We start from the raw sequence: 19142 nt of genomic DNA on the forward strand, positions 1-19142 counted from the left end.
AACTAAAAACTTGATAAACTACATATAGCAAAAGAATGACCAAGTTGAAAGTTGACTACAAGGCATAAAAGACTATTCAACATTAGTTTCTGTTTCAATATTCGAACTTTGTTGTTTCTATAATACAATTAATCATATATAATTATGGCTTGAGGAAAGATGAAACTAGTATAAGAAATACCCTAAGGCTAGTTTAACTGTAGGTACCTGTTACTTTAAACCCGCTCCTCAACTAAACACATTTGTCCAGCACTACCCACAAGCTTTAGTATTTGTCATGACTGGACATTCTCTTTCATGAAATATATTTATTCTTTATCAATCTCAATATCTTCATTATTCGTAGCTTTCTCCTCTTCTTCCACACTTTCTTTGTCTATCTTTCCATTTTTATCACCATTTTCTATAGGCTTCGAATCTACCGGCTGTTGTTGTTCCTTATATTCACGAATAAATAATACATTATTACATCTAATGAAAATTTCTCCAATTAATTCCTCTTTAGTGGCATCTGTGTCTGTACTTTCCAGTATTATTTCATAAGTTTGATCTAATTGTAGATTCATATAATTATCAATCGATACTAATGTACCTTTATATTGAGTTTTATTCCATTTTAATCGAACAATAATAGTTTTACCTATTAATGATTTTAAAAATGGTGTTGGATTAATTGGTTGAAACTGTTACCGAAAGTACTTGTTAGTATATATTTCAAAGAGTTATTGAAAAGTAATATTGGTACTGATATACATACATTTGACATGATTGGGATAGAGGAGTTGGTTGATTGGTTGATTGGTTAATTGATAGCTGATGCCTGATGGAATGGAGTGGGTGTGTAAAAATGTAAAGAATTTTTTTTCTTCACTCGTTTTTCGTGTTGGGGTTCTCGAAGGTAAACGTAATTGAAAAATCAACAACAAACCCTTCAAAACACAGTTCACCAAGAAGTTCCAACACCACCACTACCGGCCCCTTCCTAAAAATCAAGGGAATCATGTTACAAATAGATAAGCAAACACGTCGAGTATTTATAATTGGGGGATTAATTCGATTTTTATTACCAACAATAATTTTCCCCCAATTAACATCAATATTAGATTCATCAATATTATTATCAACACCAATAACTAGTTTTAAATCAATTCAAGAATCAATTTTTTATTTTCTTTATAATATTGAATTATATAATGGTGGGGTTAATCATACACCACCGATTTTAATAGTTTTATTATCATTTTTAGGTAATATCAACACTAGTGTTAATGGATGGAATAAAATTGGGTATGATTTATTATATACTGTGATTGATTTGATAATTGCTTATAAAATCATCATTATTAATCGATGGTATAATAATTATCGACAACAAAAGAGAAACACCAACAATAAGAAGAAAGAAGGAGTAGAAGAAGAGGAAGAGGAGGAGGGGACTTCTGGGAAATTCGATGATTACTTGATTGGTTGTTTTTATTTATTTAATCCATTGATTATTTTAACTAATTTAAGTCATTCCAGTATTATATTCAGTTGGATTTTTATTATGGAAAGTATTATACAAATTGTTCAATATGAAAACATTGCTAGATCTATGATCTCCTTAGCTATTGCTAGTTATCTTTCTTTTAGTCCCATTTATTTATTACCTAGTATATTAGCATTAGGACATGTCATTATTAGAGATAAAGCTATCTCGGCCAAGCAACAACAAGAAAAGAAAGAGGGGGAGGAGGACAAGGAGCAAACTAATGTGAAAGATTTGATTGTTAAATTATATGTTGAAGGATTAGCCATTTTCATAATTTGCGTGATATTATTAATTATGATCTCATTCATTATCACTGCAAGTTGGCAATTTTTAGATAATGTATATTTAACCATTATATTATTCAAAAACCCAATACCTAATATTGGATTATGGTGGTATATATTCATTGAAATGTTTGAAAATTATACATCATTTTATTTAATTGTTTTCAATGTTTACACTTGGATTTTCATATTACCATTCACAATTCGATTTTTCCAATACAAAAACAACAAAATTACATCTTTACTTGGTGATTCATTTTTAGCAGTGATTTTATGTCTTTGTTGGATTTCATTTATTAAACCATATCCTATTCTTGGTGATTTAGGCATAGTATTATCATTATTACCGATTTTAAATGATACTATTGTTCAATATTGTAAATTAAAATATATCACTGGGATGACATTAATTATTGGATTATTATTGGCACCAATATTTTATTATATTTGGATTGTTTTAGGTACTGGTAATGCTAATTTCTTTTATAGTATTACTTTGATTTGGGGTGCTATACATGGATTGATTTTAATGGATTTGATTTGGACAAAATTAACATTGGATTATTATAATGATAATGGAATTGATATTAATGGAGAAGGTGGTAGTCTTGGTCTTAGTTTAGCTCAAATATAGTGTCTTCCCCAAAACCCTTATAACAAGTGGCAATATATTTTTGAAGCTAGAAATATTAAAATGGTGGACCATAGAAGGTTAAGAAACTGTGTATCCATTACATTATATAAGGATAGATATCATTAAATAATTAGCACCACTTTTTCTACTTTCATTTGTAGCAGCCTCTTGTGAATATTGACTTCGTGTTATATATGACTTATCCAAGGGCATTTATGTGTAGAAGTGTAGGTTTAATAACATTTAACAGTAATTGAACCCTCATCTGTAAATAAAATGCAGAGTTTCATTTGAGAATCAACTACAGTTACCTGACTACAATTATTACATAGCTTTCTTGATATCTGCAAATGTATGAATGTCAATAATAGTAGTATGAGTATTGCTACTCAAGCTATATGACCACATCGTTTGTTACAACTACCACTTTTTCTTTTTCTCAATCATATCACTAATAAATCCTGCAATACCTTCTATCTTAGCTAGTTAGGCGAAAAGTATATATATTCATATATCTATACATATATGGATTATGAGAAACCTGGAGTTAATATGCAAGTTACGGACAAAAATAAAAAACAATAGCGGGGCTGTTACTACACCATCAATAGACCAAAAAACCCATGATTACCCCACTTGGTTAAGAAGCACCCACCCAAGATGTAGATTCTAAATTTTTTTTCACATTGCCCTATTCCTGTTATGTATATATATCCGTTCATCCATTAAATTCATCATCTCCGAAAGAAAAAAACTCGAAAATTGACTAGACGATAAATATAATGTTTAAACCCTCAAACGTACTGAATTGATTAATATTCTTGGTGGTTTGAAAAGTCCGAGGTATAACTTTTGATATGTCAACCACATTGGAAAATCAGTAGTATGGATAGATTTCTGGTTTTTTTTCAAAGTATTGTTTAGTAGTCGTACACTCTACAGTTCAAGTATTTGATCAATTGTGTTTTTACAATGAGAAGAGTCAAAAACCCATGCAAGGATGAATAAATCACATACACAACAGATTGAAGACAAAGAATAAGAGCAGGTGTAAGCCATGTTAATCATTAACCAATATTCTTGCCCAAAATCATGCGTAGAACAATATATACGCTATTATGCCTTACTTTCTTTCTTTGGCATTTCGAGATAATAGAAATCGAAGTAAAGTAAAAATATAAGAACAAGCACCACCTCTCCTCATTCAATCAATAGCAAGCATTCATCGGAGAAAAATAGTCTTCTATCTTATCTATTAAATTCATGTGATTCAGTATTTAAAATTCTTCGAAAGGCATTTTTTTGTTTCAATTGAAACAAGGCTTTTGCTAAAGAAAAACAATAAAGCGACATTTACCGTTATTGTTTGACAACACTACTAACATACCGAGCTAGTAAACTAAAACAAACTTAGAGTCATTTTCCTCCACAATGTGAAAAATAGAAGCAATACTGTGGTGGGGCACAAGGCGGGGTTGACAGTGTGGTAGTAGTAGTGCGCCTAGGTTGGATTGGCTGTAGCAAATAACGCGTGAGGGCCTATAGTATGTATGTATGTATGTATGTGATATCGTTTATTTTCCGACAACAACAATAAACTCAATTGAAAATTTATCAACTCCGAGGCATTACAGAAGTTATGTTATATTGATAGTATATGCACCTGCTATAATCCTACAGAAACTAATGTTAATTCTGTGTTTATCATTAATAAAGGGACGAATAAAATGCTATTAGTTAGTTTGTATGGTCTGTTGTCTCGGACCAAGACATCGAAGAAAAAATAGCACAAACCAAATTGAGTCACATCGGATTAAAGGATCTTTCGTCTGGAAAAATAAATCTCAAGTTGTGGATATGCACAATGGGGTAAATTAAAAACTCCGAAGAAAAAAAAAAAGGACGTTGATAGGCTGAGATGATTTTGTTTGAGATATTATTAAACTAATTACCTACCTAACAACCAACCAATATCGACAAGAAACAAGAAACAAGAAAGAGGAGAAGAAGAAGAGTTGAAAATAACAATAAGAAGTTTTGAATTCAAGCTTTCTATTGTTAGTGACCATCCCCTCTCTTTTTGCTTTCTTGTTGGTTTTTGATTTATTAAGTTTAAAGTGATAAAGAAAGTTGGTGTGAATGTGGATTTCTCGACTCCGCTTTTGTTAGTTATTCTTCTTGTAAAACAAATAACTAATCAAAGTTTTAGTTCTGGCCCTATAGTGTAGTTGATTTCAAAGCAAAATCTTGAAATTGTGAGTCCTTTTTTTATTGATTACCCGAGGCATCAAATTTTGCTCTCATTTCATTCTTTTAAGTTCTTGATTTTACCCCTCCTTCTTCTTCATTTTTGAACTCATTGCAAGAAAGAGACTTGGACTAGTACTATTACTCTTTGTATATTTAACACTTTGATTCCAGTTATAATAATAATCACAAGAAAAATCAACTGTAAAAGAGAAACTGCCTTGCGCTATAAATATCGAAAAAAATAACAGTATCTAAAATCACGGAGCCGATAAAATAAAAAACTACCAACCAACCAGTCAAACTAAAAGCACAAAATGGCTTCTTAAGGCTTTCCCTTTTTTCCTTTAGTAGTAGTATATAATAAATAGTTTAATTTTAAAGTCCGCCTTGCCCCAGTTGAAGAAGAAATGTCTCGAGAGGGTAACAACAACAACAATAGAATATGGAGTTTAAGGTTTAGTTAAAATTCTTGTTTTTTCTTTTATCTCGAGAGAAATAGAGTATACGGTATTTATATGGATTGGTGGAAAGGTTATGATTGGTGGTATTCGTTTACTCTTACTCTAGAATTGGGAAAAAAGTAAAAAGTGGGACAATTTTTTATAAAAGAAAGAAAGAGATGTGAATAAGACAAAAGGCAAAACCAGAAAAAACTCCGTTCTCCGATAATTGCATATATTGGGAGTCAAGAATATTTTACACTTGACTTATATTAACTCTCGTTGCAGAGATGGTTGAACAAACAACAACCGAGCTAAGTTTTGAATAAGTAAATAGGTAGCGATATTACCAGTACTAGTGTAAATTATAACCTGATAATAACTTAACAACAACAACAACAACTGCAATACATCTATTTTGTCACATTCATTATTTCAAATCAGAAGATTTTTATTGTCCCCTTTGTTTCACGCACCCCCCCCTCATCTCACCACTACCACCACCTCCAAAACCATTATCGTCATCATCATCATCGTAAGATATTTATGAACACACACAAAAGAGTAAGTACTCTTTGTTTGTTATTAGAAAAGCTTTATAACGCGTAGGACAGGGCAGGGCAGGTTGATTTCAAAAAGAATCACTCTTCCAAACCTCTTTCTATCAAATTTCAGAGCAATATAAAATCACAGTAAAAAATGGAAATAGCTGGCGAAAAAGGGCGAGGAAGAGTCATCCGAAATATGCAAGTTGTAAAGAAAGAAGAAGATGATTAATCTATCAATATGGCTCACATATAAACAATATTTGTGTAATTTATGCCAATAAGAGATTAACTAACTAACTAAGCAAGAAGAGCATACGCCCCGAAAAAAAAAAAATAAACAAATTGATTCCGGTTTTTTCCTATTCACAAGAGCTTTAAGCAACGACATTTTTCCTCTTTTTTTTTTTACATTACATACTTTGTGAAGTTAATTATTATCCGAGGTGTATTAATGCCATACGTAAAAAATATATATACATATTTCTTGTTTATTTATTTAATTTACCCTTGCATAAATGGGTTTAGTTTACTATTGGTTTGGTTGATTTAAAGACTCGGAAATTGAACCGAGTAATATAAAAAAAAAAGCAACCACAATAAACGAAAATGCCCAAGAATTGGAGAACAAAAAAACTCCGAAGAAAGCTGAGTGTTGAATTTTATCTATTTCCCTCCACATTTACACACAAAATTACTTAGTTTGTGATACAATAAGCAATCACTACAACAGTAATGAAAGAGGAGTAAGACTACTACTATATAGCAATATATGAAAACCAAGTAATATAGAACACATCTACTAATGAAGTAATAAATTTGAGGAGAAAATGATTGAGAAAACTTTTCTTGTTGTTGACTCTTTGGGTTAATCTGTCACAAGAGAAGTTTATACTCAAACAAAAAATGAGGAGAAAGGAAATCGAAAATCCGAGATAATTATATGCAGTACATCCGAAACAAGGACTACAACAACAACAACGATGATGATGATGATGACGATGATGATGAGACTGTGATTCAAAGGAAATGTCTCACATGCGACATTTCCCCTCAAAAGTGAAAAACAAAGAGAAGAAAAAATTTTCAATTTTGCAACAATTTGTCTTGTGTGAAAGAGTTGGGTGGTTAATATCGGGAAAGTCTTCTTAGTTAAAGTTTAAACTCCATTACTTACTTACTTACTTACAATAGAAGACTATTTTTTTTATCCCGAGCATATATTCCTAACCATATTTCACATATATATATATATACTTCTACAAATCTTCTTCTTTCCTCTTTCTTACTTCTCTTAATTTTTTTTTATTTTCCTATTTTCTATTTCTTATTTCTTTTTCATTCAATATAGATTATACTCATTATTATTATTTATTCACCATGTCTGACTTATTATCTTATTCCATTATGAATAACACTTCCAAATATCATCATTCAAATCATACTAAAACTGTATTACCACCAATATCATCTATTACTAGTCAATTACCTCCACTAGTACCATCTAGTAATACCACTCTTGCATCTCCATTTGGAACCCCAAACAACAACAACATCAATTTACCTGCATTAAATCAATATTATGATAGATCATACACTACTACTAATACCAATGGCTTAACAACTCCTTCTCCACCTCCATTAAAGTATTCTTATAGTAACAATAATCTTACTGAAGCTAATTTATCTAAATTTGAAACATCAAGAAATAGTCATGGATTAGGTTTATTAAGTTCTGCCGTATTATATCAACAACAAACAAACAACTTATCATTAGCCACTCCTCCACCTTCATTAACTTCAAGAACTTCTTCTATTTCTTCTAGTTCTACTCCATCATCTCCATATATGAATGATGGAACTGTTACAAAGCCATCAATTGAACAACCAACCATTTCCGAACCCACTCCAATCACAACCACAACCACAACAACCACTACCAAATCTCAAGTTCAAAATAAAAGAAGACAAAGATTGGGTCCATCATGTGATTCATGTCGAGTTCGTAAAGTTAAATGTGATGCAGAAATCCAAGTCATTAATGAAGATGCTATTACTACTGAATATTCATTTATATCATCGTCAGAAATTGATGAAATTAAATCCGGTAAAAGAGTATTATTATCTAGTGGTAGTTTATTAACTTCCAACAACAATAACAATAATGCTAAACCAACGAAAATTGAGTTGATATTTAGTCATGGGAAATTCATTAAATTTAAAAGTTGTCAAAATTGTACTTGTAAATTAAATGTTGATTGTTGTTTTAAAAATGGTTATACTAAAGAAGATATTTTACTTAATAAAAAATTGAAAAATTCTCAATCCACTGCTAGTGGTACCACTATTACAACCAACTGTTCTAGTATCAGTAATATTACTACTACTACTACTACTACTACTACTGGTGGTGCTAAAAAAATTATGAAAAAGAAATTACAAAAACATTAGAGTTAGAGTTAAAGTTAGAGGGTTTTGTTTTTTCAATTTTTGCATTTATTATATATACATATTCATATTTGGTTTCAATTCTTTTTGTTAATTTTCCAAAATAGAGAAAAGTTTTCTTTCTTTAAGAGAAATATGGTTTGAGGTTTTTTTATTTGGGTTGATGGTTTCTTTATTTATATTTTGCTTTAGAGAGGTATATCTTTCCAGCTGGAACTGGAACATTTTAAGCTTGTTCGATATAGAATCATTTCTTTGCATTTTGTATTTTTCTACACATTTATATATATATCTATAAAAAAACTGTTACTATTACTATTAATAATACATTGTTTTACTTGTTTGTATATAAATATATTATTGTACATTTATGTTTTTCATTAAATTAATAATCTTGTAAGAGAGTTTCAAATTCTATTAGTTACTTGAACATATATCGAAGGGCCAATTCGATCATGACTCACATACAAGAAAGAGACTATAATGCCGGTATGAAACGATTATTAAACTGGTAAAAGCTGGTCATATGAGTGAGTGTATAAACAGGAGAGAGACATTTGAGTCATTATTATTATCTTATCACCGCAAACCAATCCCCAACCAACCCCAATGATAGTTTTACAAAGAAAGCTGTTCTTGAAGACTAGCCGTGGAAATCTCCATCACCACCACAACAGCCACAACAGTCGCCGCGGGAAAAAAAAAAAGAAATGAAATATACAGGAAAAGACCGTTTTATGCGTTAAATGTGTGGTGGAGTTGTTGGTAGTGGTGCTACGCGATAAGAAAGTAAAAAAACTGTGTATGGGGTGGTTTTAAACCCCGCCCACCACCAACAGCCACGAACTCCGCCAAATTTTCCCCTCCCTGTCGCTACTTCTCCTCTTCTTCCTCTTCTCCATTTGCTTTACGTTTGCTTATCTATCTATCTATCTACTTGTCCTTCTCCTCCCCCGCTCAAAAGGAACAAAATGATAATAATACTTCAAATAAACATTATAATCATTATCATATTTTCTTACAAAATTTCTATAATATTGAACTTATATATTTTCTTCAAATTTTTATGTTATTCCTATTGTTGCTATATATATTATAATATGCATTTTAATCTATAGGAGGAAAACCATCTTTCATTTGTATGTAGGGTGGGGATGGGGGTTTCCACAATTTATTTCTCCATAACATTCACATATCCACGACGTTTAGGTTTATTTCTTCTACTTCCTCCTGGTGTAGCACCGCCACCAACACCTCTTGATCTACCATTTGGTGGTGGATTATTATCTGTTAGTGATAATAAATCATCTAATCCAGAAGCTGTAGCTAAACTACTCTTTGGTCTATTTATTGATGGTGTTGGTTTAGTAGTATCTTTACTCATTCTTGATGGTGGAGCTGATGCTGGAATAGGAGTTGATATTCCCCCTGTTGTAGTCGTAGACAAATCACCTCCTGGAATTGGAGTTGGATTAGGTGTAACCATTGGTGGTGGTCCACTACTATTATTGCTGTTTGTAGTAGTTGAGACAGGATTGGGTTTTTTCTTCATTGATGGAGGTGGTGGAGGTGGAAGATTAGCTTGTAATTGTTCTTCTAACGGTTTACTTTTATCTATCCAACGTTTCAATTTTTCATCATAAACAAAAGTATTCTTTTGTCCTAAATGAGCTTTATAAACTTTAGCATCATTATCTTGTTTCTTATTATTACCACCACCACCGAATAAGCTAAAGAATTTGCCACCACCACCGCCACTATTGTTGTTATTCTTTGCTGCAGCTTTTTGTTGTTGTTGTTCCTGCTTTCTCTTCAATTCTTGTTCTTGTGCCTCTTTTTCTTTTTGTTTCTGTTGCTTAGCTTGTTCATCTTCATCATCTTCATCATCTTCTTCCATAATAGGAATATAATCACCAACTGTATCATCAGCAATTGCATATTGTTGATATAATACACTTTGTGATTCTGATAATCTTGAAGAAAATAATCCTCTAGTATGACCACCAAATATAGAATTTGGTCGAGTAGTTTCATCAGGTGATCCTGGTATAGGAAATCCATCGAATGCTCCACCAGTCCCAGTTCCGGTTCCGGTTCCAGTGACACTAATAGTACTGAGATTTGATAATTTCATATTTGCAGAACCTTGATTTAAAATCAAAGGTGTCAGAGTAACTGATCCAGGTCCATTAGTTGCAACAGTTGGTCCCATTGGTGACAGTCCATATGGTTTATTTACCATATTATTATTGTAAGTTGTTGATGTATCAGCTGCTAAACTATTTTCATCAAAACTATCATCAATATTGGCAACATTTTTAGTTGGAACTCTTTCTGGAACCGCCAATTGTGGTTGTAATGGAGGTGGGGCAGGTGCAGATGCAACTGCAGTCTGATCAAATTGTGACGGTTGCTTGAGTGGAGGACTAGACTCATTTTGATAGCCACCATAGGAAAACATACTAATGGAATCTTCATTACCAGTATTATTAGTAGCAGAAGGTGGTGAAACATCAATAGTTGGTTGTTTATTACCAACTCCTGGTGGTGGTCCATATCTGTTAGTTCTTGATCCCGATTTTCTCATACTTGGTTTCCCACCAAGTGTTTGCCCCACAGCTGACGGTGCATTACTGGTAGCACCAATATCTGTAGATGGAGCATATGGATTAGATCTAGAAGATTTTGTTTTTCTAGGAGGTGCAACTGGAGCAACTGGTGGAGGTGGTGGAGCAGCTGCCACATTACCTGATTCGTCCGTTTCTTCTTCTGGTTCCTGTGAAGCTTCTGGTATCTTAGCACTATCCAATGCTACATCATTTGAAATGTCTTTACTAATTTCTGCTTCACTGGACTGTGGTTGTTGTAATCCTCTTAATTCTGGAGATTCAGTTATAGTTTCAGGTTGATCATGATGATAGTGACCCCCAAATCCATAACCTTCTTCATTTCTATTCACTTCACTTGTAGCTGTTTTCCCTGTTTGTCCAGTGGATGGTGGTAAAATATTCTCTTGTTCTCCTAAACCAACTGCTGCAATACTATCTCCAGAAATTACACTTGAAATAGAAGGTTGTTTCCCATGAGTCTGTCGACCAAGTGGTATTTGACTAGGAATAGAACCCACTGACGTAGTAGAAATTTGTCCGCCAACACTATTGCTATAAGGGTAGATTCGTGTCGCTAATGGTGACCGATCTCTAGATGGTTGTTGAACATGATGTGAATGCAGTGGTGGTAATGTTGGTGGTTGGTGCAGTTGATGGCTACGTGGAGACCTAGATACATGTTGTGGCATGCTTACCGGTGGTGTTGGTGGTGGAAGTGGCACGGGAACTGCTGACGCATTGATACTCTGTTGGTGTTGGTGGTGAGGGTATTCAGGACCATCAGCACTAGTAACAGCTGACCTTTCTTCAACAAGACTAAGATTATGATGAGATGAATTGTTGCTTGGGGCATATTTTTCAAACTTATTCTGTTGTGCTTGACGAGGACTCGATTTAATACTTGGAGAATATTTATTAACTGATGTCGTTGATGGATGACCAACTAATGGTGGTGGTTGCGGAGCGAATCCAGTTGTAGGTTTTCTTTCAATGTGAACTTGATCCAATAATTGTTGTTGCGGTTGCGGTTGTTGTTGTGGTTGATATGGTAAAAGTGATGGTTGCCTAATCATTGAAGGTTGTGCATAATTGTGTAAATTCACACTTGATGCATTTCTCGACACGGAAGGACTAAATTTATTGAAAACACTACCACTTCCATTGCCAGTTCCATTACCATCGTTATTGTTACCATTTTTCAGTTCATCTCCACCAACAATAAATTTATCAATTTGTCCCCAGATCTTATCAAGATTGACTCGACTAATCTTACCGGAAAACCAGTTGTTTTGATCATCCCCAGATCCAACTTCAGTGATTCTCATAATCAAATTCTGAAACTCATGAAGCAAATTAGGCGTGACAAAAGGTGATTTGTTACCCAATGTCTTGATACTAGAATTAATATGATCAATATATCTCTGTGATTCATTGATCAATCCATAATCAGCTAAAGTCAATGCATGTTTCAACTTTAAGGACAACAAGTGTGGGAAATGCATTGCCTTGTGTAAATTCAAAGCATATTCATAAACTTCAGTGTACATGGAATTATGACCAGAAGCCAACATCATAAAGTTCTGATGGCCAAAAGGTAATCCAGCCATGATGTAAGCAATTTCACTACCAATAAAATTACCTTGTTGGTTCAAAAATTTCCCAAATTCAATCAAAAATTCAGTTGCCTTTAATGATCCACAAATTGCAATTGTAGAAATGATTTCTCTCCAATGCAAATTTGCATATTCTCCTTCATTTGGAACTGCAGTCAAATCTTCAATAACACTAGAAACATTACCACCAAGAACTTTCAAAATTATGGGCATAATATGTAACACTTTATTGTTCGTTTTAGCAAATGGGAATGTATTTCTAGCGTATTCAGCAGCAATCTTATTGAAATTTTCAGGACCACTAATAATTAATGCTAATGCCCAATCACCACGAGACACACAATATTCTAATGCCTTTTCCAAATTACCTGATTGAATCAAAGTGAATACAGTGTTGATACCGGAATTGTCCAATTTATGAGCATTAGTAGCTCCAATGGCTAATCCAGAAGTTGGAAGATTATTAACATCAAAATTGACATTAGGATTGAGAATCAGACATGCTGATCTTAAGAATTCTTGATTTTTCACATCACCATCATGTTTGATCAAATGCAACAAAATATCATTTAACACAAGTTCATCATTTTTCCCTAAACTGCGTAAATACCCTGATGACAGTTCCAACCATTTTTCAACATCTTTCTTTTTAGATTTACTCTTGGATAAAGGACCAGGGAAAGTGGCATACAAATCTTTATCTTTCAATAAATTAGAGATTGGTCCAATGTTAATACTTGTTCCCTGGTTATACCCAGTGTTTGGAATTATGACTGAACAATTGGAATTGATACTAAAACTGAAAATTGGGTATTGTCTGAAAACCAATTGTTCCGGATTGACAACTTTTGGCGCAGACTTATAGATGTTGCTTTTTGCGTTGGAAAATCCACGAGCTCTGGCTGGTGGGAGAACCGCAGTTGCTGGTGAAAGATGTTGTTGCTGCTGCTGCTGCTGTTGGATCTGATTAATATCGCCACTTGCCACTGTCTCCAATGCAGGGGCATAAGGATTGACCTCTTTGCCTTTACCTCCAACCAATGAACTTGCTCTTGAATGAGATCTCTGATGTGTCAGTGGAGCATAAGGACCAGCATTAGGAACATATGGACTGTTAATAGATGGCACTTTATTCACATTAGTGTTAATTGAGTTGGAAGGTTGTCGATTGTGGTAAACTGGGGCAGATTGTGACTGACCAATCAGAGGAAATGGTTGCAAACTAGTAGGTGGTGGTGGTGGAGCCGGAGAAGACTGTAATTGTGGGGAGTAATCGTTAGTCTTTTGATTTGGTTGACGTGGTGGAAATGCAAATGAATTCAATGGTGGAGCATAATTGTTTGCATGTGGAACATTCACATTTGGTGCTGCAATACCACTTTTATGAACAGCAGGGGTTTGTTGTTGTAAGATTGGCGATGTGCCAGATTTTGGCATATATGGATTGACAGGTGGTTGTTTGTTTACCTTTGACGGTGGTGGTGCTGGTGGTGCATTCTGTTGACTCTGCTGCTGCTGTTGTTGTTGTTGCACCTGCTGATTCAAAACTTGTGGTGAGTGAATTTGATTCACTGCCTTAACTGGTGCAGCTGCTCTGCCTGCACGTTTAGGTTTAGGAATTTCTTCGTCATCTGGAAAGTCCTCGAAAAATGATTTCTTGGCAACTTTTGAAGTGCTTGTACCAGTTGGAGGTGCTGCTGCAGGAGGTGCCAGTGAGCTAGATTTTACATCTCTTGCAGGTGGTAAACTACTTGTTGATGAGATAGATGGGATACTCGTTTGTGATACAGATGGTGGACCATACTTGTTTGATGAAGGTGCATGTCTAGCAGCTGGTCTTGATTTGTTTACCAATAATGTATCTGGGAAATCGTATGCATCGTGTTTTTTTTTAGATTGTTCTAAATTTTTAATAAAATCATTCTTATTAACTCCAGAAACTTGTGGTGGTGCATATACAGACTTTTGATTGGCAGAAGGACCGCTAGGAATGTAAGAATGATGGTGTTTCACTGGCTTATTTTCTGGTAAAGAACTCTCTACTTTAGGTTGTACAGAACCTTCTTCCAAAAAATCATCATCTAATAATAAATCGTCATCTAAATCTAATGCTGCTAATTTGTCCTCAGGATTTGTAGTTGAAGTTGATGATGGTCCCACTTCTTCTTCCTGTTGTTGTTGTTTTTTGGAGTTTAATTCATCAAGGAAATCTGTATCATCCTCACCAAATAAATCTAAATTGATTGATTCGGTAGCTACGGCAGCTTCAGAATTTACCTCTGCAACATTATGCTGTGGTTGTTGAAGAAAATCAAGATCCTCGCCATTTTCGTTATCAGCACCGGCGAAAAGATCTTCGAGTTTTTGATCCGCCTCTGTCTTTGATGGATTGGATACTTCTTGTTCTACATTATCCCTGGCAATGTTTTCAAAGAAATCTCCTTCATTTGACTCAGTAAAGAATTGATCTAATTTGGATTCTGTTTGCGATTCTTCAGTATTTGGAGCACCAGCTTCTGGTTCATCAACAAGATTAATCTGTTCTGTTGATAAAGGTCCAAGCTCTGATGGTTGAGTGGCATCCACAGGCGAATCTTCTGCAGTTGATTGCACTTCCTCCACTACTGCTTCTTCTTCAAAGACTTCCAGTTCAGTTGAGATACCAGGAGCTTCACTCGTTGATTCATGATCATTGTCAAGAATATCTGATTCAGTGGTTAGACTTTCAAGAACAGGATCTTCGTCTTTTTTGTCAATTGAGATTGTTGCCTTCTCGGATTCTAAATCTTGATTTTGCTCAAAATCAGGTTGTAAAGGCACCTCCACGTTCTCTTCTGTTTCTATTTCAGCACTGTTTAGACCGTCTTGATTGTGATTACTGAAAAAATCATCATCATTGTTACTGGTACCAAACAAATCATCAATCACATTTTCTTGTTGTTGTGGTTGCTGCGGAATCTGCTCTTGTTCGAGTGGTATTTCTTGTGGTAATTCCACATCGGTTGACTTATGCACAGTTTCAAGTTCTTCATTGGTCTCAATAATTGGTTGATCTGGTTGATCTGGTTGCTGTATGTTGGAGAAAAAATCGTCTTGTTGATTAGATGTACTTTGATCGTCTCCACCAAACAAATCATTGCTATCATTAGCCACTGGCTCCTCCCTGGTTACCGGCAGTGATAGTTCCTGGCTTTCGACGATATTATCATTGCTTAATTCTGACATCGTTATTGGAAACGGGTATTCAGGCAATCAAATGAGTAAAGAAATAAATTATAATGAGTTAAATTAATCAAATAAAACCCAACTCAAGTAGTTATAATAAACAATAAGCTAATTTGTCTATAATAGAAAATATGTAATGACTAATAGTGGTGTTGTGGTAAACGTTGGGGAAAGTTGGGTTGATTGGAAAAACTTGTGGACAACAAATGCTGGAAAAAAAAATCGAATAGTAAGCGGTGTTCACTAAGTAAAAAGTAAGTAGTGGACGCGACCAAAAAAAATGACAGCGAAATTGGCGAACAGAAATTTATACGAAGGTCGTGTTTGATTTTTCATTTTACTGATTGATTGATCAACACCACTTGCTGTGTTGAGTTTGAGTAGTCAACTGGAGATGTATCAGTAAGTGATTGTTTACTAGTTATTTACTGTGATAAATAATTAATTGCTGAATAAAATGAAGGGATTATTAGCTAGTTGTACATTTAATTCATAATTGGATGAAAAGGTGTTGCAAAAAAGTACCTTGGTCGAATTACTGATATTATCAAGGCAGGTTTGTACTAACGTTTCCTTGATAACCAAGTCCTTATACCAGCATCTTGTCAGTTGCAACTTTAAAGCACACGAGTATAGGAGCTAGGACTTTGTTATTATTGCCTTCTTTGAAGATACATTTCATATAAAGCCCACAATTGACAAACCTTTAAAACTATATAACAGTGCAGCCATGATTACAAACCTACCACTTTGAGTACAAAACTGTCAAAATCAGATATAACCTTGAAAGACTTGCAGTTTCAATATAACACAAGAGCTGGATCAAATTTTAATCACTTCAATATGAGGCAGGAGCACCATGGATACTTGTTCAATTATCCACGGCTACAAGGGTTCACAAAGTAGTCAGATACTTTTGTATCGAGTTAAAATGACTATCTTTAAATCTTGTTTATTATTTAGATATCTATTTTGTTTTTGTCACTTAAGAGACTATTGAAGTTTTGTGTTTGATACCAGTTTGGTGAGCCTAAGGCTTTTTTTAATTAGCAAACTCAATTAAATCACCAACATCGGGTTGTTTAAACTAGTTAATAAATTATAAACCAAACTTCTCAATTACAATTGATTTACAGAATAACAAACTAGCCACCTGTCTACAGGTTGAATGGGTATTTGGAAGACCATCGATACAGGACTAAACACAATTGAGTCTAAATTGCAACCACTATGTAAACAGGAGAAGAATTCATCGAGAACTATTACCAATTATAATAAACTCGTTATTATTTCAAACACAAACTAAACCCGGGAAACTGCTGGTGCTGTATATTATTTTATTTCTTCTCCAAAGTAGATATAATAATTCATATATATGAGACGCGACAGAGACACGTGTATTAAGACTACTAGATATCATTTACTAAAACCATAATCATTAGAGACAAAATAAAGACAATCGTTAGTACTGGTACTAGAGAAGTGATGAAAAACAAGAGTCATCTATAATAGTTGTTATACTGTTGGATTGTGGAGATGGTTTTAGTGGCGCGCAGAGCAAGAAAAAGGACAAAGAGACAAAAATTCGCGTCACCATTGTACTACTTTAGGTCGCACGGCATCCGGCCAGCTACATTTTGCCTTTCACATGGCCCTGTTTGCAAACATCTACTTGATTTCTAAATCAGAGTCAGAAGTTAAGAAAAGACAAAGCACTAACACTACAAATAAACATAAACCAAGAAAAAAAAAAACAGTGGCATATCTACAATTTTTCAGGCTTGTCCCTTGACATATTTTTAGCAAATCTTCTTGGGTTTCATAAGTCACAGTACGAGCCAAGAAAAAGCGTAATATAGATTGACAATGCTAAGAAAACGTCGTTTAGACATTTGCACAAGAATCAAGATTAAAATCTGTTTATATCTTAACGTTGAAGAATATCGAAAGAAAGAAAACTGCACGAGGCTACCATCCAATCCAACAGTTGAACCAATAGTGAGGAGGCCAAATCAAGTTTGGCTTCAGCGTAGTATGTTAGTATGGACTAAACGTAATAAATTATACATAACTAAAAAGAAAAATCATACAATTGGTCAAACAGGAGCTAAAAAATTATAGAAATTTAATATTATTATCATCATCGTCAAAGTCAATATTATAACCAAAACCCCAAAAAAACAGATAATAACCACTTTAATAGATGCTTAAGTGAATGAATATCTCACTTTTTCTTTTTTTTCTTGGCTCGTAAAGTACATAACCATCTTTGTGGTTCATGGGTTGACAATAGGGCATCGCCAACAAAGATTAAGTATTGGGCTTACACGGTCGATATTGTTTCTTTTCTTTCTTTGTTCACATATTTCAACGTATTAATAAGGAAGAAAGAGATTGAAAATATACTCAGTATTCGCCAAATACAAAAAAGAGTAAACAATAAGAAAACTTTGAATTATCATAATAAACTAACTTTTGTGCCATGTCAATGCAAGTTGAGATATTGTTGAGAAACTTTCAGTATATGCGAAAGAGTACAAGTTGTCTTTGTCCTTTTGGTTGTATTGTTGTATAAAATATATTTTTCAAATTGCTTATTATTATTTATTTACTCATCTTAAACTTTTTTGGTTCGTTTTCATTTTCAATTTCGTGTTTAATGTATATATATTTCCGGGAGTATAATAATCATCGTTAATCTCACTTTCACAAGTTTATTCTCTCTCTATTTTTTTTTTGTTTTCTTCTTTCTTCTATTAACATCATATCCTACCTACCAACAACATTTCACACATCGTCTAATTCATTCATTCCTTATACTCAATTCCTTTCTTCCAATTAGATCGTTAGACTTGTTTTCTCAAAGTTTAAATCGTTTAAGGTTGTTGTTATAACATTATATTCTCATAAACAAGAGGGCAAATTAACTGTTTTTTGAGCCAGACAACCAACTTTCAAGAATAAAACGAAAACAACCAAAAAAATATCACCAATCAACTTGAAATTGTTATTGTTATCCAATAATCAATTGAATTCAGAGTCTTCTATCATAGTCTTCAAGAGTAGATTTCGAACTACAATAACTAACCATAGATTGACCACAAACGAAACACAGACGGCAACACTTTTTGTTTAGCGGCAACCAAAAGAAATATTACATTCTACACGACTCCTCAAGTACCGTGATTGTCACACAATAGCGATAATACTACCACCGGAACACCATCATTTAATACATACCACACGTTTAAACAATTTGGTTTGTTTTTTTTTAGCAACTTTTAACATTTTTGTTACAATTTAGTATTTGTCGTACAATTTTTGACATTTTTAACAACAGAAATTTTTAGACCACACAGATACTATCTTTCTTAATAGTTTCTTCATACAAATAGAATAAGAGTGACTACTACTACTACAACAACTATTACCCACACGTTGCATTTATTTAGCCTTTTATATTTTAGTGAGTGATTTTTTTTTTACTATTTTCCATTTAGGGTTTGATTTTCAATTATCATCTATCAGACCCAATACAATTTGTTGTTGAGTAATTTATTGTT

The 19142-nt window shown here is 33.6% G+C and overlaps 4 protein-coding genes across 4 annotated transcripts; 2 read left to right on the plus strand and 2 right to left on the minus strand. All coding sequences in view use genetic code 12, as the record gives it.

Moving 5' to 3' along the window:
* Positions 1–308: 308 nt before the first annotated feature.
* On the minus strand, positions 309–766 carry CAALFM_C503110CA (mRNA splicing protein; the record flags this gene model as incomplete). Its single annotated transcript, XM_019475422.1, has 2 exons — positions 309–683; positions 758–766. 2 exons carry the CDS (start codon positions 764–766, stop codon positions 309–311), a joined length of 384 nt encoding a protein of 127 aa, XP_019330967.1.
* A 234-nt stretch (positions 767–1000) lies between these two features.
* On the plus strand, positions 1001–2449 carry CAALFM_C503120WA (GPI-anchor transamidase subunit; the record flags this gene model as incomplete). Its single annotated transcript, XM_715553.2, has 1 exon — positions 1001–2449. The coding sequence occupies one exon, from the start codon at positions 1001–1003 to the stop codon at positions 2447–2449; it is 1449 nt and encodes a 482-aa protein (XP_720646.2).
* Positions 2450–7064: 4615 nt separating this feature from the next.
* Positions 7065–8135, plus strand: SUT1 (Sut1p; the record flags this gene model as incomplete). The annotated part of the gene is made up of 1 exon (XM_715554.2): positions 7065–8135. One exon carries the CDS (start codon positions 7065–7067, stop codon positions 8133–8135), a length of 1071 nt encoding a protein of 356 aa, XP_720647.2.
* Positions 8136–9303: 1168 nt separating this feature from the next.
* On the minus strand, positions 9304–15579 carry CAALFM_C503140CA (uncharacterized protein; the record flags this gene model as incomplete). Its single annotated transcript, XM_715558.2, has 1 exon — positions 9304–15579. The coding sequence occupies one exon, from the start codon at positions 15577–15579 to the stop codon at positions 9304–9306; it is 6276 nt and encodes a 2091-aa protein (XP_720651.2).
* Between the last annotated feature and the right edge of the window lie 3563 nt (positions 15580–19142).

The sequence above is a fragment of the Candida albicans genome, chromosome 5 (assembly GCF_000182965.3).
Source record: "Candida albicans SC5314 chromosome 5, complete sequence".
NCBI classification, from domain to species: domain Eukaryota; kingdom Fungi; phylum Ascomycota; class Pichiomycetes; order Serinales; family Debaryomycetaceae; genus Candida; species Candida albicans.